The 22,034-nt window shown below is 44.6% G+C and overlaps 1 protein-coding gene across 3 annotated transcripts in view; it reads right to left on the reverse strand.

Annotated features, from left to right (window-relative positions):
• spata20 (spermatogenesis associated 20) overlaps positions 1-22,034 on the reverse strand; it is a 143,908-nt gene that overhangs the window by 115,867 nt on the left and 6,007 nt on the right. For all 3 annotated transcript variants that reach the window (XM_079492823.1, XM_079492824.1, XM_079492822.1), the window contains exons 6-10: positions 20,770-20,971; positions 15,411-15,541; positions 12,749-12,853; positions 10,639-10,713; positions 157-369 (exon numbers count right to left, since the gene is read on the reverse strand). In XM_079492823.1, coding sequence (XP_079348949.1) covers positions 157-369; positions 10,639-10,713; positions 12,749-12,853; positions 15,411-15,541; positions 20,770-20,971 — 726 coding nt within the window. The remainder of the gene's footprint in view (positions 1-156; positions 370-10,638; positions 10,714-12,748; positions 12,854-15,410; positions 15,542-20,769; positions 20,972-22,034) is intronic.

Consider the following 22,034-nt stretch of genomic DNA (forward strand, 5'->3'; position numbering starts at 1 on the left):
TACAATTGATGTTTATACAGTACAGCATATGACAATGACAATCCACTCTGAAGTTGAACACACACACACACACACACACACATCTAAACACTCTCGCACGCACGCACGCACGCACGCACGCACGCACGCACGCACGCTGAATCAACTGACAGGCACCTGGTCAAAATCAACGTTGCCTTTCTCCTTGACTCCATAGTGACGCTTGAAGACGTCAGCCAGCGTGGCTCCCCCAGTGGCTCCCTCCACCGCGTCAGGCAGGATGTCCCGCACCTCGGCAGCCGTCCACACACAGAAAGCCCCCTCTTTTTTCACTGGGCCCCCCGACGGCGGCACGGAGTCTGCGTCCTCGCCGCTGTAGAAGCCCCCGGACTGTATAGCACCCCAAGAGAACCAAGAGAGGGGGTGTCTTTATCAAGGACGTGCAGAGAGTGTTAGAGGGGCAGGGTAAGAGGGCACTTTTGGACAAAAATAGCGAAAATCTACAAGCTCACAGCGCGTCGCAGCCGTCGCAGCGCGTCGCGTCGCAGCGCATGCTGCGATGCGCTGTGAGCTTGTAGATCAGCTATGTTCAGGGCGCAACCCAGCACTGTTTAGCTAGTGGAGATGCGGTGTACGACATGGATTTCTAAACAAAGTTCAAGTTCAGGAGACTTCGGGAAAAAAGGAATTCTCCTGAATGCTGCCTTCAGGCATGGCATGGAAAGGAGAGGAGGGCATTTGCATTTCTTTCACCATAGTAGTAAATGCTGCATTCGTGGTCTGGAAAGGGCAGTTGTTTTACAGACGGGTAAAAGGGCAGGGGCTGAAGCCCCCTTTGATGTCTATGTGTGCACGTCCCTGGTCTTTATTCCCATTGAGACCTGAGAGTCTACAAATAGTCTTCTAAATCAGGACAGGTTTTCTGAAAAACCTATGATTCTATATCAGTGGTGCTCAAATTATTTCATGTCAAGGACCCCGAAAATTATGTGTATTTGGCCACCGACCCCCATGTTGCAGGGACACCCCCCAGAAGCAAAGATTTGAGTTAAAATGAAAACGTCCGCTGTGAAAGAATATGTATTCAATGATTTGAACCACGTTTTCACGATTTTTCAAAAATTGCAGATCTATAAGCTTGTATGATTTTTCAACAGCTAAAGTATAAAAGAATGGTGGTTAAAAGCTAAGGTGACGTTTTGGCCGCTAGACCGAAATATTACTAATACTAAACTATGGAATGGTTCTTATCGAGCCCACTATCGAGCATTTTCTATCATTTTGTGGAAAGACGGGAGACAATAACTTCTGAACAGAACCAGTATATTTTACTAGGGCCTTCAAATACAGTACTTTTCTAACAGATGGAAGGCAATTTAACTTTTTACCAATAACATAAATATAAAAGAAACTGTTAACTGGCGAGTGCTGGCGCTTTGGCATGGGGGGAAATCAGCTATAGCTATAGGTTGTCCCCATATATGGAGCTCTAGGTGAAAGCCTTCGTTATTTCACCCAGAGCTCCATATATGGAGACATCCTAGAGCTCCATGTATGGAGACATCCTATATCTCCATATATGGAGACATTCTATATCTCCATATATGGACACATCCTATAGCTCCATATATGGAGACATCCTAGAGCTCCATATATGGAGACATCCTAGAGCTCCATATATGGAGACATCCTAGAGCTCCATATATGGAGACATCCTATAGCTCCATATATGGAGACATCCTATAGCTCCATATATGGAGACATCCTATAGCTCCATATATGGACACATCCTATATCTCCATATATGGAGACATCCTAGAGCTCCATATATGGAGACATCCTAGAGCTCCATATATGGAGACATCCTAGAGCTCCATATATGGAGACATCCTAGAGCTCCATATATGGAGACAACCTAGAGCTCCATATATGGAGACATCCTATAGCTCCATATATGGAGACATCCTATAGCTCCATATATGGAGACAACCTAGAGCTCCATATATGGAGACAACCTAGAGCTCCATATATGGAGACATCCTATAGCTCCATATATGGAGACATCCTATAGCTCCATATATGGAGACAACCTATAGCTCCATATATGGAGACATCCTATAGCTCCATATATGGAGACATCCTATAGCTCCATATATGGAGACATCCTATATCTCCATATATGGAGACATCCTATAGCTCCATATATGGAGACATCCTATAGCTCCATATATGGAGACATCAGCGATATCCAGCGCTGACATCAGACTAATGTAGAAACCTCCATATATGGATATATACGCCTGGCATCGTCATGGTGATACGTACTCAGTTGGCTGGGCATCGTCATCATGACACGCATCTAGTGAACCATATATGAGAAGAATCCGAAGAGCTTCTGTGGGGGATCAAGACTACACTGCTCAGCGAGACCTCAATTCATCAGAATCTAACAGGACCCAAGCAAGACTCAGGATACAGCACACAGGACACGGGACTCATGCAAGACACCACACTCAAGACAGGGGCTGATGTCACGATGACCAGGGAGCTTGCCTCGGGTGAGTGACGGGGAGAGAGTGACGGGGATTGTGGGTTAGGTTCAAAAGCGCAAGGTTTCATAGTTAACTGCGACCTCCAGTCGCAATAACAAAGTAAATTAATTAAACATTAGGTTACGTATAAAAGGTAACCCCTGTTTTATAACAAAGTAGATTAATTAAACATCAGGTTACGTAGGTAACCTCTGTTTTATAACAAACTAGATTAATTAACCGTTTGACCGCTACCATTATTCAATCCCTCCACCGCGTCCTGCCAGGGTTTTATCGCGCGTGACACTTACTTTGAAGAGCCAAATATCCGTAATCGCATTTTACTATGAAACCATTCCGTGTGTGTTGACGAAGCTGGTGCTTGTTCTCTCGTCGGTGGTGGACCGACCGGTGGGGACAAAGCGACCCCTGCAATGTCGCTTCTGGAGATAAAGCCGTCTGAAAACAGAGCAGGCAATGTAAGTGGATGCGCGCGCATCTTCAAAATGGCTGCGGCCATTGGCTCAGAAGCATAACAGAGCTAACGAACGGTAGCTTTTAATACGATCGTATTAAAACATGCATTAAATAATACATCGCTGTTAAAACGGCTTTTCCGGGTGTGGCACCGTACGCTATGTCTAGCGTGTCTATGTTCCTGGCAGGCCTCGTGTTAAACATCAGGTTACGTAGGTAACCTCTGTTTTATAACAAACTAGATTAATTAAACATTAGGTTACGTAGGTAACCTCTTTTTTATAACAAACTAGATTAATTAAGCCTTGGCAGCCGGCTGTCTGAGCCGCGTCCTGAGGAAGTGACCCACGAGGGCCCTGTCCATGAGCGGCATGCCCTCGAGTTGAGGCCACTCGCCGACGAGAGAGAGAGAGAGATGCACATCGTCAGTCAGGCCAGGAATGTTCCAACAGCCAATCTGTGTCTGGCAGTTGCTGCCGACGTCCTACGTTTAGACTAGAGACTGACATTTTGTCGGGACTCCCGCGTGACACGGGATTCCCGCGGGATTCCCGTGGGATGGGATTAATATTTGTATTAATCCCGTGATCGGGACGGGACGGGAATGAAAGTCAACGGGAGCGTGCAGGAGCGTGAATGACGTTGGTCGCGCTGCCAAGTTCCAACCAAAAGAACAGAAGCACCCATTTTTGTTGTAGTCATCTTTCTGTGAGCCAACACTCTTTTGACTTGCTGACGCAAATCAAAAGAACTACATACATAGTTACCCATAATCCAGCAGTGCTAGTGCTTCCACAACACAAAAACCTCCTCCATGCAATCCAGTCGGGCTGGACGTCTTATACAGTTTTATATGAAGACATCGCAATGCGGCCGTGTATGATTCTGCATCGCGCCGGTGCCGTGATTTAATCGATTATTTATAGCCAGATCATCCTGAAGCATTTGTTTCCCCTGGCAGTGGCAACGTTGCAACTTTCAATTGTGATGCTACGTTAGCTACATGCTAACGCTGTTACTGTAGCTAGCTCCCTGAACAGCTGTCTGAGCGAATGTTCTACAATACATCGTCTCCCTTCTTTCTCCCAACCGAGTCGCATACACCAGTGGTTCCCAAACATTTTCATGTCAAGGACCCCTAAATCGACATTTATTAGCCCGCGGACCCCCATTTGAAAAGATGCCAGGGGCAGGGACCCCCATAAGAGAAGATTTTTTATTACGGTTCTAGCTGTGATTCTCAACCATTTTAATTTCAAGGACCCCCTGTTTGACATGCATTAGTGTACGGACCCCCATTTAATGGCATTTTTATCGCTGGGACCCCCACATTATATTGTAAAATCAATGTTAATTTAACTCTGAGTGTACAAATGGTTCCATTTGTGTACAAATGGTTCCAGTGTACAAATGGTTCCATTTGTACACTCCCATAACATAATTTGTTACAGACCCATAAGGGTCCATTTGGTTCCAAACTATTATTTAACTGGGGACCCCCTGGAACTCTCAAGGACCCCTGGGAACCACTGCCATACACATAGACTTGTACAATGAATAATTATTCATATAGAGTTAAATTAACACTGAGGTTGTTTTTTTATCTTAATTGACAAAGCACTTGTTAAGCTTTAAGTTCTGTTCAGGGAAAAAACGTGTCATAGGACTTCAATTAAGTGTCAGAACTGTATTTGGTAGTCAAAGTTAAATCCAACACTTATTTTAATTGTATTGGTAGGCTATCTGTCTTGAGAAGCCAGAAGTGATAGATAGATAGGCCTATAGATGGATCGATCGATCAATTGCCTAATGACTAAAAAATTAAATAAAAACAGGAGCGGGATGGGAGCGGGAGTAATTTCGAGTGGGAGCGGGATGGGATCAGGAGTCATTCTACAGGAGTGGGACAGGATGGGATTTTTTTTTAAACTCTGGCCCAGGATTGGGACAGGACAGGATTTTTTCTGTGGGAGTGGGACAGGAGTGAAAATCCACTCCCGTGTCAGTCTCTAGTTTAGACAACACAGCTTGCATGTTATTTAAAAACATTTTATTCATGTCTTTTCATCTCTCCTCATTCTCCATCCCAGATGTCTTTCCTGCCGGAGAGAAGCCCTACGCCTGTGACCAATGTGGGACTAGATTCAGCCAGAAAGGTAATCTGAAACGTCACCAGAGAATTCACACTGGAGAGAAGCCCTATGCCTGTGACCAGTGTGGGAAACGGTTCAGCAGGAACAATACTCTCAAAATTCACCAGATAATTCATACAGGAGAGAAGCCCTACGCCTGTGACCAGTGTGGGAAACGGTTTAGTGAAAGTAATGGTCTCAAATTTCACCGGAGAATTCATACAGGAGAGAAGCCCTATGCCTGTCACCAGTGTGGGATAAGCTTCAGCCGGAGCAGTAATCTGAGAAATCACCAGAAAATTCATATAGGAGAGAAGCCCTACGCCTGTGACCAGTGTGGGACTAGGTTCAACCAGAGCAGTCATCTCAAAATTCACCAGAGAATGCATACAGGAGAGAAGCCCTACGCCTGTGACCAGTGTGGGAAACGGTTCAGCAGTAACGATGCTCTCAAACTTCACCAGAGAATGCATACAGGAGAGAAGCCCTATGTCTGTGACCAGTGTGGGAAACGGTTCAGCAACAGCAGTCATCTCAAACGTCACCAGAGAATGCATACAGGAGAGAAGCCCTACGCTTGCGACCAGTGTGGGAAACGGTTCAGCAGTAACAATGCTCTCAAACTTCACCAGAGAATGCATACAGGAGAGAAGCCCTACCACTGTGACCAGTGTGGGGAACGGTTTAGTGAAAGTGCAACTCTCAACCTTCACCAGAGAATTCATACAGGAGAGAAGCCCTACGCTTGTGACCAGTGTGGGAAACGGTTCAGCAGGAACAATACTCTCAAAATTCACCAGAGAATTCATACAGGAGAGAAGCCCTACACCTGTGACCAGTGTGGGGAACGGTTTAGTGAAAGTAATGGTCTCAAATGTCACCGGAGAATTCATACAGGAGAGAAGCCCTACGCCTGTGACCAGTGTGGGAAACGGTTCAGCAGTAACGATGCTCTCAAACTTCACCAGAGAATGCATACAGGAGAGAAGCCCTATGTCTGTGACCAGTGTGGGAAACGGTTCAGCAACAGCAGTCATCTCAAACGTCACCAGAGAATGCATACAGGAGAGAAGCCCTACGCTTGCGACCAGTGTGGGAAACGGTTCAGCAGTAACAATGCTCTCAAACTTCACCAGAGAATGCATACAGGAGAGAAGCCCTACCACTGTGACCAGTGTGGGGAACGGTTTAGTGAAAGTGCAACTCTCAACCTTCACCAGAGAATTCATACAGGAGAGAAGCCCTACGCTTGTGACCAGTGTGGGAAACGGTTCAGCAGGAACAATACTCTCAAAATTCACCAGAGAATTCATACAGGAGAGAAGCCCTACACCTGTGACCAGTGTGGGGAACGGTTTAGTGAAAGTAATGGTCTCAAATGTCACCGGAGAATTCATACAGGAGAGAAGCCCTACGCCTGTGACCAGTGTGGGAAACGGTTCAGACAGAGCAGTACTCTCAAAAACCACCAAATAAGTCATACAAGGTTGAAGCCATACCACTGTGACCAATGTGGGAAATGGTTCAGCATGAGCAGTAGTCTCAAACGTCACCAGAGAACTCATACAGGAGAGAAGCCCTACCACTGTGACCAGTGTGGGACTAGGTTCAGCGACAGCAGTAATCTGAGAAATCACCAGAGAATTCATACAGGAGAGAAGCCCTACGTCTGTGACCAGTGTGGGAAACGGTTCAGCCAGAGCAGTGCTCTCAAAATTCACCAGAGAACTCATACAGAAGAGAAGCCCTACGCCTGTGACCAGTGTGACTCTAGGTTCATCATGAGCAGTCATCTCAAACGTCACCAGATAACTCATGCAGGAGAGAAGCCCTACGCCTGTGACCAGTGTGACTCTAGGTTCATCATGAGCAGTCATCTCAAACGTCACCAGAGAACTCATACAGGAGAGAAGCCCTATGCCTGTGACCAGTGTGACTCTAGGTTCAGCATGAGCAGTCATCTCAAACGTCACCAAAGAACTCATACAGGACTCTCTAAAGATGTCATGTAGTCAGAGAGCAGGTATCACTGGTGTAGCTGATCTACAAGCTCCCTTGTGACACACTGAGCTTGCAGATCAGCTATTTCCGCTGGTTAAAACAACGTTCTGAATGTACAGTAAAGGTGTTTAGGTCCAGAAGGGGTTAAGTGGCTTTAACCCATTCAGGACTGACGTCGAAATAAAAAAAAAAGTCTTCTGAAAGCATATATATATATTCAAAGATTTGTGCCTCGTTTTCACGATATTTCAAAAATAGCAGACCTACAAGCTCGTAGCGCGCCACTCGGTGGCGCGCTATGAGCTTGTAGATCTGCTATTTTTCAATAGCTAAAGTATAACATAATGCTTAGTTAAAACACCAAAAGGGGTTCCCGTCCAGAATGGGTTAAAAAAGGCAAGCCATGATAATTCTGGCTAATGGCAACTTAGAGCTAGATAGATACGACGTATATAGGGACAGCACTGCTGGCATGGCAAAACAAATGAAAATAAAATCGTTATTTAAAGTCCTATTGAGCTCGAACAAAAACATCAACATCAACATCTTAATTGGTTCTGTTTTACTTCTCTGTGAGCCGATCAATGGCAATCAACGACTGATCAATGGCGGACTAATTACACTGGAATCACAGGGACAGAGGGGGCAGACGTCCTGCACGAGTGGTGCAACAGCGCCCCCTGTTGGTACTAGGGCATTCACTTCTAGTAATTTTTACTAGTTGACTAGTTACCTAGTTTACTAGTCGACTAGTTGTTTAACCACCTATTGTGTATTTTTTGGAAATAAATATTTGTACATTTAAAAACTGTACATTGGTGACTATAACTATAATCTACGATCATGATCTTGAGGCCTACAAAATCGGGAAAAAAATAAACTAGTTTTTTTTAACTAGTCAACTAGTACCATAAGATCGACTAGTGGATTTACTAGTTGACTAGTAAACTAGTAAACTAGTCAAAAAGTGTGTGACTTTGTTTTGCCTAACACCGGGGCTCCACCGGGCGCGTCAGCGTCGCGTCTCCGTCACCGTCAGGGAATGTTCCCTTTTTAATCAATGAAGGGTGGCTCCACTGCCCGCGTTGCGTTGCGTTGCGTGACTGCATTAAAATTGCCCCGGTTCGTTTTTTGACGCACGCGACGGAGACGCAACGCGTCCGGTGGAGCCCCGGCGTTAGTCAGGAGTAAGTCAGTAAGTGAATTGGCAGTCAGTCAGGTTTAATTATATTTAATTTTAATCCTGACAGGCAGCGTTATGTTTACGTTTTATGTTAATAAAATAAAATGACCTAGGCCATTAAAGGTGATGAAATATAAGTATCACAATATCATTAAAAGTATAATGTACAAAATGGTCACCACCAGTAAAGTGAACATACATCTTTCGCCAATGAATGGATATTATGCACCAGACATTTAGCAGTGGATGTTCCAAATTAAAAACATGTTATTTTGCTGCATCTTATATACGAGTATAGCTACTTGATACTGTCAAAAAAGTACTTTGTTTCGGTTCCTCTGTACAATATATTGTAGCAGCAAAAAGAACAATAACTAAACAATGTGTTACACAGTGTGTAGTAGACTATACGGATAAATATACTGCTTCCCTGATTCTATACAGGTCTAATAATCCCTTTAACCCATTTCGACCTGACGTCCACATTTTTTTAAATGTCTTCTAAATCCTGACAGTTTTCTGAAATACCTATGTTTCTATATCAGTGATGCTCAATATTTCATGTCAAGGACCTCAGAAACTATATGCAATTGGTCACCGACCCCCATCTGAAAATATGTTGTTTCAGGGATCCTCCAGAAGCAAAGATTTGAGTTAAAAACGTTGGCTCTGAAAGAATATATATTCAAAGATTTTCACTACATTTTCACGATTTTGCAATAGCTAAAGTACCAACAGGGGTTCCCGTTCAGAATGGATTAATATACTGTATTTCTATGTACATAATCAAAACCAACTTCTATCTTGCTGAGGCGAGGCCGTGCCTGCAGCAGCAGCACAAAAGAAACGGTATCTGCATGTGGTAAATGGCCGCTGCAGCGTAATTCATTAGTGGATAATTACATAATAAATCTTGGAGCATATAATGATCACAATGAGTGTGGTTTTAATTGTGTGCCCTGATCGGCGCCGTCAAGCCATTCATCAAGAGGGAAAAAAGGCTCTGTCGTGCTTGGGTGGTTGAAGTGGATCCAGGTTGAGCTGACCCTGAAGAGGATAGCATGGGTTTACGAGGGCCAATTTGTCAACGGGTGCAAGCCCCCATGCCCTCTCCAATGATGTGCATATGTGCATGAGCACACGCACGCACGCACGCACGCACGCAATATTCATATGCACGCCCATTCATTGGTGGAAATTAACTAAGTACATTTACTTAAGCACTGTACTTAAGTATAATTTTGTACAAAGGTTGTCCCTTTGCTGTCGTGGCTCCTCTCATCTCTGGAACGAAGGAGCAGCCTGCTGGTTGTTCGTTCCTGGGATGTCGAGGCTGAAGGCCTTGCTGTCAGGGAGGGTGACTCAACTCTGTCGAGGCTGAAGGCCTTGCTGTCAGGGAGGGTGACTCAACTCTGGTACAACTTGAGGCTGAAGGCCTTGCTGTCAGGGAGGGTGACTCAACTCTGGTACAACTTAAGGCCTTGCTGTCAGGGAGGGTGACTCAACTCTGGTACAACTTGAGGCTGAAGGCCTTGCTGTCAGGGAGGGTGACTCAACTCTGGTACAACTTGAGGCTGAAGGCCTTGCTGTCAGGGAGGGTGACTCAACTCTGGTACAACTTGAGGCTGAAGGCCTTGCTGTCAGGGAGGGTGACTCAACTCTGGTACAACTTGAGGCTGAAGGCCTTGCTGTCAGGGAGGGTGACTCAACTCTGGTACAACTTGAGGCTGAAGGCCTTGCTGTCAGGGAGGGTGACTCAACTCTGGTACAACTTGCCTTTTCTTATTTTAAATCACTTCTTAAAAACATACTTTAACACTTGCTGACAGCAATTTGCTGGCGTTGACAGCAAGTTGTGTGGGATTTGCGGGTTTATCAATATGATTTTTCGAGGGGTGCCAGGCTTTGTGTGTTTGTACCACGGAAATGATTTGATTGGCTGAGCACGGCATGTGATGTATGATGTCTGACATGTCTGTCTGTCTGTCTGTGTGTGTCACGCTGTAACACCACCCGCCCGCCATCAAAGGGCGCAGCTGTATCACACACAAAAACACACACACATGCACACACACACGCACGCATGTACGCACGCACGTGCATCGCACGCACGCAAAAAAAATACAAAAATAAATAAAATAAAATAAAATAAAAACTTAAAAATAAATAAATAAAATATCTTAAAAATAAAATAAAATAAAGCTCTGTGTGTGTATGTGTGTGTGTCAGACTGCCACAACAGCTGCGTTCGCTTCCCGCGTTCACGCATCTTACTTGTGTCTGATGTGTGTGTGTGTGTGTCTCTCTCTCGTTAACGAGGTAGGATATGGCTCACCTTGTCACTCAGGTCCCTGGAGACGTAGAGCAGTATGTCTCTGGCCACATCTGCAAAGGACTCCTCCCCTGAAACCTAAACACACGCACACACGCACACGCACACGCACACACACACACACACACACACACACACACACACACACACACCTGCTAGAGCCCATATAGCACTTCAACCTTTACCCGCCTCAACAACACCACTGTATTATTTATACGGTGGCATCCATCCAGCGCCAGGTGCTGAGGTAGCCACTATACTATACAGCCTCATTAGACACTAGTCACTACCAGTGTGTTACTGTGTGTGTGTGTGTGTGTGTGTGTGTGTGTGTGTGTGTGTGTGTGTGTGTGTGTGTGTGTGTGTGTGTGTGTGTGTGTGTGTGTGCACATGTCCTCCTAATTAACCCATTTTGACCTGAGACCAGATTCTAAAAATGTCTTTTACATCCTGACAGTTTTCTGAAAAAGCTATGTTTCTATGTCAGTCGTTCTTCGATTTTTACAAGCTTCGATTTTTACAAGCTCATAGCGCGCCACCGAGTGGCGCGCTATGAGCTTGTAGATCTGCTATTTTTCAATAGCTAAAGCATAACATAATGCTAACACCAAAAGGGGTTCCCGCCCAAAATGGGTTAATTATCTCTCCGTTCCACTTTATTAGTCCGTCCACTCTGGTGAAGAAAAAAAAGTCAGCCAAATGTATGCTCTGGAGAACTTGAGCCAGACTGTACTTAGTGTACTATATCCCAAAAACAAGTCCAGAGGGACGCTACTGAGGTGTAGTGATTAATGTCCGTCTACTACCTATTTTCACGGACGAAAACTAAAAAAAGACTATGCCATGTTGACTAAAACTGAGGCCCAAACCGCACCAGTGATTCACCATGCAACTCCTTGCAACCAAACGGTTGCGAGTAGTTGCATGAGCAGGTGCTTCTCAAAACAATGTGAATATCGTGGGAAAAGTTCATTTTCTTCCTGGTTAGATGGCTGTGTTGACTCCAGTGTGAAGTTTCCACTGTCAGTGGACCAACACCCCAAAATATCACTGTCTTTTATCAATCGCAGAGTCAACACAACCATAGGATATTTTACAGCACTGTGTGCTTCCGTATGTTGACAAGCTTTATGGATACACAGATTTCCTTTTCCAGCAGCACTTGGCACCTGCCCACAGTGCCCAAAACTACTAGTGATTGATGTACTGACCATGGTATTACTGTGCTTAACATCCCAGCCAACTGGCCTGACCTGAACCCCACAGAGAATCTATGTTTTATTGTCAAGAGGAAGGTGTGAGACACAAGATTCAATACAAATGAGTTTAAAGCTGCTATCAAAGCAACTCTGGGCTTCCATAACGCCACAGGCTTATCACCTCCATGCAACGCCCCATTGATGAAATAATTTGTTTAAAAGTAGCCCAGACCACGTATCGAGTGCATGAATTAACGCTTTTCAGAAGGTCGACATTTCTGTATTATAAATAATGTTTTATTTAGTGGTCTCATAAAATAGTGTAATATTTTTAGATGGGATTTTTTGATTTTGATGAGCTGTATTCCATAATCATCAAGATTAAAACAAAAAAAAGGTTTTAAATATTTCACTTTATGCCCGATTAATCTAATCTAAATTATATTATGGAAGAAAATGAAATTTAAAAAAATTCTATTATACCCAATGGCAGTTGCAAAGAGTTGCACTGGTGTGACAATAAGTCCTTAAAACTGTTTTGTCGCAAGGAGTTGCGACTAGTTGCATTGGTGCGGTTTGGGTCTAAGACTAATGGACAACTTTGTCAACGAATAAAAACAAAAAAGGTGCAATTCTGGGAGATTGCAAATGTTGTTGCACTGCGAGTCGCGAGGAATCCACTGGGAACCGAATTCTGTCTGAAAATAGCAGACCTACAAGCTCACAACGTGTCACTTCGCGCCACGTTGTGAGCTTGTAGATCTGCTATTTTTACTACTTCTTAAAAGGAATTTCTCTGATTTTGTTATTAATTCATGAAAAGTTTTGCGTTTTTTTTAAAGTGTTTTGAAATATTAATAATTTTTGCGTGTGCGTGTTGTGCGTGTCGTGTGTGCGTGCGCATCAACACACACCTGGTAGGCGGTTATATAGGCGACAGCCAGCTGAGCCTGGTCGTACAGCATCTTCTCAAAGTGGGGCACGTGCCAGAAGGTATCTGTGGAATAACGATGGAAACCCTGAGAGAGAGAGAGAGAGAGAGAGAGAGAGAGAGAGAGAGAGAGAGAGACAGAGACAGAGACAGAGACAGAGACAGAGACAGAGACAGAGACAGAGACAGAGACAGAGACAGAGACAGAGAGAGAGAGAGAGAGAGACAGAGAGAGAGACAGAGACAGAGAGAGACAGAGACAGAGACAGAGACAGAGACAGAGACAGAGACAGAAACAGAAACAGAGAGAGACAGAGAGAGAGACAGAGAGAGAGACAGAGAGAGAGAGACAGAGAGATAAGTCATAATTACAACCAGAGTTGTTAATTACATTAAGCAAGAACAAAAAGCATGGCAATACATCACATACATAAAAAAGTAGTTATCATGAAACATGCGTAAGCTAAGAACGTAACAGTGGAATATCTATATAATGAAACTATATAAACTATACATACTATACTATACATATGTACTACAAAGTGCTATGACTACATAAAATGCAATTCTAGTGCTTACGTAACGCACACACACACACACACACACACACGCACACACGCAGGCATGCACACACGCACGCACGCACGCACACACACACACAACTGTCGCTGCCGGGTGGAAAACGTAAAAAGGAACCTGTGTTCCAATGGCTCCAATATGGTTGTTATTTAGTCACAAGCTCTTATTAAAAACCTTTCCTTGGTTAAACATCTATATAAAACCCACAGACAGACTTGGGCCGTGGCATTATAGAGGGGTGTGCGCTAGGGCATTCACTTCTAGTCATTATAGAGGGGTGTGCGCTAGGGCATTCACTTCTAGTCATTATAGAGGGGTGTGCGCTAGGGCATTCACCTCTAGTCATTTTTACAAGTTGACTAGTTGTCTAGTTTACTAGTCGACTAGTTGTTTAACTACCTATTATGTAAAAAAAAAAAAAAACATTTGTACATTTAAAAACTGTGTACATTCGTGACTATAACTATAATCTACCTGATCTTGAGGCCTACAAATTCGGGGAAAAAATTAACTTTTTTTTTTCTTATCAACTAGTCAACTAGTACCAACAAGGTCGACTAGTGGATTTACTAGTGGACTAGTCGACTAGTTGCTTAACACTTAGGCCGCTAGCAAAATTAGGATCTAATTCACGCCAGCATTTTTTTAATTTGAGCTCTTATTTTGAAAAGCCGCCATTTCCGGTCCATGAGCAGTAGTCATAACCTAGGAAGCTACACGGAGCGGACAGGCCTTGTTTACCATCTGAAGCCAGACCGGAGCTCTGGAGAGCTCTACATCGTCCGATCTGTACCGTCAAAGAAACGCTGTTTTGACCAAAATGCCATCTGGGACAAGGAATAGGAGATACATTCGATTGAAAGAAATGGATAGAATGGATTCTTATGGCGACGACGATCTAAGATGGGCGATCCAGTGCTGTGCTAACAACACTAGCTAGCTAACCGGCTAACGTGAGTAGCATTTTGGCTCAAGCAATCGAACGCGCTATAAAAGCTCAATTGCCGAAGGCCGTCGGCAATGGCGTTAAGCGTCAGTATCAAAATTAGGCTTCAATTGACTTTAATCGTCGGCAATGGCGCGCTAAGTGTTAATGCCCTAGTGTGCGCATGCATGAAGCGAGTGGCAGAGTGAGTTTAACGATCGTTTAACGTATTTTATTGCAATATGACTTTTTCTGTTTGGATGTATGCGCTGTCAATAAGCATTCCCAGCATAACTTCCGGGTATGATGATGATGTCACGCTCATACCCTCTCTATAGGCAAACTATAGAGGGCCGAATTCCTGACGTCACTCGCTCATCCCCTCGATTCCCCTGGTTCACGTAAGTAATTTCTCTATGGAGAATAACATGGGGTGATCTTAATATCGTCTACTATAAGCATCGTGGTCCAAAAATAAACAAGCTGTCTCTGCGTTATTGTCATGGAGGTGTCTCTGTATCGTTTGCGACAATCAGTCACTCATATATGATACAGTCTGTTTCTAGCGAAAATGTAACTAATTCAGTAGCAGTAACAATAGCGTTTTCTCTCAGTCAGTTGATTGTTCATCTCCATATGAGTGAAGCAGTCGGTGGGATGACATGTTTATTTTTCAAACACAGTTCTTACATGAGGCGATCTAAAACAGGGGTTCTCAACCCGTGGGTCGCGACCCCTCGGGGGGTCCCCATTTTTTTTTTGCTGAATGGCTGGACAATGGAAATTTAGAGTTTACATAGTACACATGGTACATGCATAAACTTTCCTTAATGATTATATCTGGTTTCAGTATTAATTTATGATATATAATACCCCTATGGGGATTACAATGCAAATAAAAAGTACACGAAACCGTGGATTTTGCGCCCTCTACCGACTTAGGTTCTCTATAACATTTTCAAATAACATTCAAAAATAGCGGACCTCTACGCAAGTACGCAGTATCAGCTATTTTCGCAACATTTCTGGTTTTCGGGTTCCTGTGACACGTGTGTGTGTGTGTGTGTGTGTGTGTGTGTGTGTGTGTGTGTGTGTGTGTGTGTGTGTGTGTGTGTGTGTGTGTGCATGCTATATGTATTACCTGCCCCACGTGGTCGTGTATGCCTCCCTGGGCCATCATGCGCAGTGTGTGCAAGGCCATCTGCAGAGCCTCCGCTGCTTCTGAGCTGGAGCGGTTAATGGACCAGTAGGACATGAGGAACATCAGATTCACTGTGGAGAGACAGACAGGTGGACAGGAGGAGAGACAGACAGGTGGACAGGAGGAGAGACAGACAGACAAACGGGTTGACAGGAGGAGAGGCCGACAGGTGGACAGGAGGAGAGACAGACAGACAAACGGGTTGACAGGAGGAGAGGCAGACAGGTGGACAGGAGGAGAGACAGACAGACAAACGGGTTGACAGGAGGAGAGGCAGACAGGTGGACAGGAGGAGAGACAGACAGACAAACGGGTTGACAGGAGGAGAGGCAGACAGGTGGACAGGAGGAGAGGCAGACAGGTGGACAGGAGGAGAGACAGACAGGGGGACAGGAGGAGAGACAGACAGACAAACGGGTTGACAGGAGGAGAGGCAGACAGGTGGACAGGAGGAGAGACAGACAGGGGGACAGGAGGAGAGACAGACAGACAAACGGGTTGACAGGAGGAGAGGCAGACAGGTGGACAGGAGGAGAGGCAGACAGGTGGACAGGAGGAGAGACAGACAGGGGGACAGGAGGAGAGACAGACAGACAAACGGGTTGACAGGAGGAGAGGCAGACAGGTGGACAGGAGGAGAGACAGACAGGGGGACAGGAGGAGAGACAGACAGACAAATGGGTTGACAGGAGGAGAGGCAGACAGGTGGACAGGAGGAGAGACGGACAGACAAACGGGTTGACAGGAGGAGAGGCAGACAGGTGGACAGGAGGAGAGACAGACAGGGGGACAGGAGGAGAGACAGACAGACAGACAGGTGGATAGGAGAAGAGACAAGCAGAGAAAGGGAGAGGAAAGATTGAGCAAGACCAGGGGGCTGAAGACATCCGAAAGGAACTAGTGTCTTGGCATTATCATCCAAATTACGAAAACCGTTTTTGTTTGGCTCTGTCGTTGCCCGTCGGCACCACAACCTTTTAGCCATGAGGCGCATCAGAAACCGGGCAGGCTAAGAAGGAAAATGCTCCAGGAGAGACTGTCAAATGTGAGTTTGCTTCACACTGAACGCCGTAAAGCAGAAAGAGATTATTGATTGATGCCTGAATAGTATGATGCCAAGACGAAACGTTGCATAGTGCCGCATTAAGGTAGGTTAAAGGACCACTTCACCACTTTTCAACATATCTTCATATAATAGGTCCTCACTAATAATCATGATAAAATGGCACGTTTTTTTCCTACTCAGTCTGTGTCCCATAGGAGGGCTGTGGGCAGTTTAGAAACCCTCCTCCAGTGACATCATCATTAGGCAGATTATTTTTTAAACAAGATATTTTTCCAAAAATGTTTAGATTTTCATTATCGTGAGAACGATGGCTTCCATTTTCGCATTGCAACTTTTCAGGACTAGAAAGCCTGCAGTTTCTATTAGCTTGTATTCCCCGTCGATGATGTCACTGGAGGACGGTTTCTGAACTGCCCACAGCCCTTCTATGAGACACAGACAGAGTAGAAAGAAATGGCGCCATTTTTTCATGATTATTAGTGAGGACCTATTATATGAAGATAGGTTGAAAAGTGGTGAAGTGGTCCTTTAATCCAGGGGTTCTCAACCCGTGGGTCGCGACCCCTCGGGGGGTCGCCAAATTATTTTAGGGGGTCCCCAAATTATTTTCCAAAAAAAAAAAGGTTTATTTTTTTTCACTATTTTTCAAAAATAGCAGACCTACAAGCTTTGATTTGAGGCACATTTTAACGATTTTTCAAAAATAGCAGACCTACAAGTTCATAGCGCGCCACTCGGTGGCGCGCTATGAGCTTGTAGATCTGCTATTTTTAAATAGCTAAATTATAACAATGCTTAAAACACCAAAAGGGGTTCCCGCCCAAAATGGTTTAAGGTTATTGTAGCAGTCAATTTATATTGGGGGTCGGGAGGGGGCGGGGCGGGGGTCCCGAGACGTTGCCAAAGCATTTTCGGGGGTCCCCGGCCAAAAACGTTGAGAACCCCTGCTTTAATCATTAATTTGAAGAGAGTGGACGACGCTTCCTAGTTATACGCGCCGCCCGCAATTTGCAAATTAAGTTGCACATGACAGCACAGATTAATATTTAAAGTAAAGTAAACAAACACATTACTTAATAAATGTCCTCATCCCTTTTCATTTTGAAACAGAAACCCTTCATCCTGGCGCCGTGTATAAATAATTGGTACAATTATGAAACATTTTCAGAAATTTTTTTAGACCATCTGGGGGAATAAATAAATACATAAATCTGCGGCGGAAAGGAAGGAATTATTTTTGAGATATGGCATTTTTATGGCCGATATGGCCAATTCAGATTATGCTACCGATTAATCGTGCAGCCCTACTGCAAATACAGAAATACTTGTTTCGCAAGAAACAGAAGAATCTACAAAGTAACTAAAGCTGTCAAATAATTTTAGTGGTGTAAAAGTACAATATTTGGATCTGAGATGTAGTGGAGTAAAAGTAAAAGTATTGGAAATACTCAAGTACAAATACCTCAAAATTGTAGTTGAGTACAGTCACTTAAGTACATCTACTTAGTTACTTTCCACCAATACCCGTTGGGAAAGCGTGTCCTTAACGATTACCCGAAGTCAGAGCACATAGAATAACCAATCGTCATATCGCCATTGAGGCCAATCATAATAATGACGTCATATTTATGACTTCAGGGATCTCCATATATGGGCACCAAAGGGATTTCTGAATCTTGAATAAGACATTCATTTCATATAGTTGCTTAAAGGGACACTTCACCCTTTTTGCCAAAAAATATATATCAATGACGTTTATAAGATTTAGAACACTTTCCTGGCATTATTTTTTGTGTAATCTCTGGGTTTAGATATTTTAGATTAACGGGTGGCTCTGACGTCAGAGACACTCTTCCGTATTGCTACCGGACTACATTGTCTCCTCACACTTGCAGCTAGACCAGCCCCAAAACACAGCCGTCACGGACACTGCGATTTGTTCCACCTACAACCTTCGTTGACCGCACCCCCACATGCGCATTTGTTATTGTGTTTGTGTCATGTCGCCGTCGTCAGCAGAGCAGCACCAGAGAGACGCGCTATGTTGCCACGAATCCCCCCCCCCCCAACTCTAGATTTATTATAATGATATGAAGTGACTTGCCATAAACCATCCATTAACTCCCCATTCATCCAATTTGCATCTGCTTGTATTAAACAACATTAAACTCACCAACATTGCAGCTGTAGGGAAAGCTTGAATATCCACTTTCAAACTGCAAAGCTTTTGTTTCATAAAAATCCACCGAATCTTTTTCCCACTCAGCTCTGCACTTAGTTTTTCTTCTTTTTTAGTTCTATCTCACTACTAGAACTTTCTGACTCTGAGGTAGATAAGACTTTTGGCTGTCAACAGCATCCATTTGTTTTTTCAATGTTGTGGACCGGAGCGTGGTGAAATAGTTGCTAAGATACGATACTGCATAGTGATTGGCTCTGCTGCATGCCTATGAAGAGTACTGACCAATGAGCTGAGCCTAGCGCCCTTACAGACACCAGGTTTCAGTGTCTTGCTTTCCTGTTCCTATAGCTCAGTCGGCTGCCCCTTCTTATTACTTGTCTGTGCGTCTGCATGGGAGCGAGTGACTGAGAATCACCATAACGCGCTGTCATTTTTCCACAAGCCCAAAATACGGGATTAAGTGCGTCCCGTATCGGTTCATTACGGGACAGGTCTTTTAGTTGCCAAAGACGGTACGATCCCGTATTTTACGGGACGGTTGGGAACCCTTGACAAATAACATTGGTTGCATCTTACAATGGAAAAGGACACGGTAATGCAGTACGTTTTTTTTCTTTTTACTTCCACAAGAATGTTCTCTAAAAGCCAGTGCATTAGAATGACGGGGTGGGGGTGGACGCGTTGCCTGTCCCTTGTACACATGCAGATGGGGGGGGGGGGGGGGGGGGATTCGTGGCAACACTACACAGCGCATCTCCTCTGAGTTGTTTTTTTCTGTATACTCTGGTGCTGCTCTGCTGACGACGGCAACATGACACAAACACAATAACAAATGCGCATGTGGGGGTGGAGTCAACGAAGGTTGTAGGTGGAACAAATCGCAGTGTCCGTGACGGCTGTGTTTTGGGGCTGGTCTAGCTGCAGTGTGAGGAGACAATGTAGTCCGGTAGCAATACGGAAGAGTGTCTCTGACGTCAGAGCCACCCGTTAATCTAAAATATCTAAACCCAGAGATTACACAAAAAATAATGCCAGGAAAGTGTTCTAAATCTTATAAACGTCATTGATATATATTTTTTGGCAAAAAGGGTGAAGTGTCCCTTTAATGAAATGCATCTACTGGATTTTAGCTGCATTAACATTTCCGGCCACAGGAGGGCATCCACAGCCTATATGTTGAATGTACCATAGTACCTCTGGATTTATTCTATCGGAGTAAAACACACACACACACACACACACACACACACACACACACACACACACACACACACACACACACACACACACACACACACACACACACACACACACACACACACACACACACACACACACACACACACACACACACACACACACACACACACACACACACACAGTTTGAGTTTCTTTTTCACCATGTTTTCGCTTTTTCAGAGTTTCTTTATAGGGCATGGGATAGGAGGCGAAGGGTGACGTATAACTAAATTGTATTATAGATGAACGTATAACTGTTTTACAGATTGGTTATATATTTCATGTACAGGTCGGTGTGGGTTTACTACTACCGTCTGTAATCCGAATGAGTTGCTGGCTGGCTACACACCTGAATGTCCTTGTTTTGTTTTTGTTTTGTTATTGTTTTAAATTGCTGTGTCTGATAGGGATGGGGATGGGTCAAGAAACTGTCCGGACACGAAAATAAAATATGAATTCATTCATTCATTCATTCATATACTGTTGAATTTGATGTTCCGTCTATAGAGGGTATGCGTGTGACATCATCATCAAACCAGGAAGTTATGCAGGAACGCCTACTTTCTGGCCTTGACAGCCCACACATCCACACAGAAAAGTCTTATCTGATTGCATTAAACAACATTAAACAATGTTAAACTCACTTTGCCTGTTGCTTTGCCACTCGATGTGCCATTCACTTTAAGCATGCGCATACTCTCTATTTCTATGTTCAGGTCTAACTGGGTTAAAGAGTGTAGGAGACAACGGGGCGGACGTGTCATGAAGGAGTGCGTTTAATTATTTCACTGTGTGTGCGGTCATCAGTGCACCTGGAGTGGGGAACTTGGGCGAGTCTCTGAAGCCTCCGTACTCCTCCTCGTAGCAGCCGGCCAGCTGCTGGAGGCAGCGAGTGGCCACGTCGGGGGCGAAGGGCGGGGTGTCGCCCGGGCTGAGAGTGATGGCCGTGCCTTCCCTCAGGGCCTCCATGACTCTGTCCCCGCTGGCTTCCAACGCAGACCTGTTGCTCTGCCACTGAGGCAGGAAAAGACAATCACAAGCATAAGCCATTAAAGACCCGAGACCAAAATGTTTTCGAAATCGGTTTTCTGGAAAACATATGTTTCTGTGTCAGCGGTGCTCAAACTTTTTCATGTCAAGGAATTATATCTGTTTTGTTCCAGGGACCTCCCAGAGGCAAAGATTTGAGTTAAAAATGTTCGCTGGGAAAGAATATCTATTCAAAGATTTGCACCCGTTTTCATGATTTAAAAAAAAAAACAGCTTGTACAAGCTCGTAGCGCGGCACTCTGTGCCGTGCTATGAGCTTGTAGATCTGCTATTTTTCAACAGCTAAAGTTTAACATAATGGTTAAAGTGGTTAAAAGCTATAAGGTGACACAGATGCGTTCCAGGTCTTAATGGCATAATGTAATTTGACCGATACCGTCCAGGAAAGCAACGGGACATGTTGTCCTGGCAACATAAGCAAAGCATTATTAGACTAGAAAAAGTGCCCTTCTGGGCACAGGTCTCCACCAGGAGGATGTTTTGTGTGTGTGTGTGTGTGTGTGTGTGTGTGTGTGTGTGTGTGTGTGTGTGTGTGTGTGTGTGTGTGTGTGTGTGTGTGTGTGTGTGTGTGTGTGTGTGTGTGACGCGGCTTGGCCTGTTGTAGCGCCACCATGAGGCTGATTTGAAAACTGTCAAGTGGCATTTCTTCCTCAGCCTAGTGGGAATATGCATGTTTTGCACAAAGCGGCCTCCTGGTGGCGCTATAACAGGCCGTTCTGGAAATTCTGGGGCAGAGGTTCATCGTTGGCATCCAGGGAGTGTGTGTGCAAAATTTGACATCGACCGGGTTAACGGTGCCGGAGATTAGCTGTTCACAGACGGACGGACGGACGGACACACACACACACACACACACACGGACACACGGACGGATGGACGGAGTGCAAAACATACTCTCTCCCCATGCCTTCGGCCTGGTGGAGACAATAAGTGACGGTCACGAGGAGAAGTGCTGCTATTGCCAAACAGCCATTCAAAAATGATCGTCTGTCTGTGCCAACAGAGTATGAAAAACTACAGTAAGCAG

Source organism: Electrona antarctica (genome assembly GCF_951216825.1).
Source record: "Electrona antarctica genome assembly, chromosome: 22".
Lineage (NCBI taxonomy): Eukaryota > Metazoa > Chordata > Actinopteri > Myctophiformes > Myctophidae > Electrona > Electrona antarctica.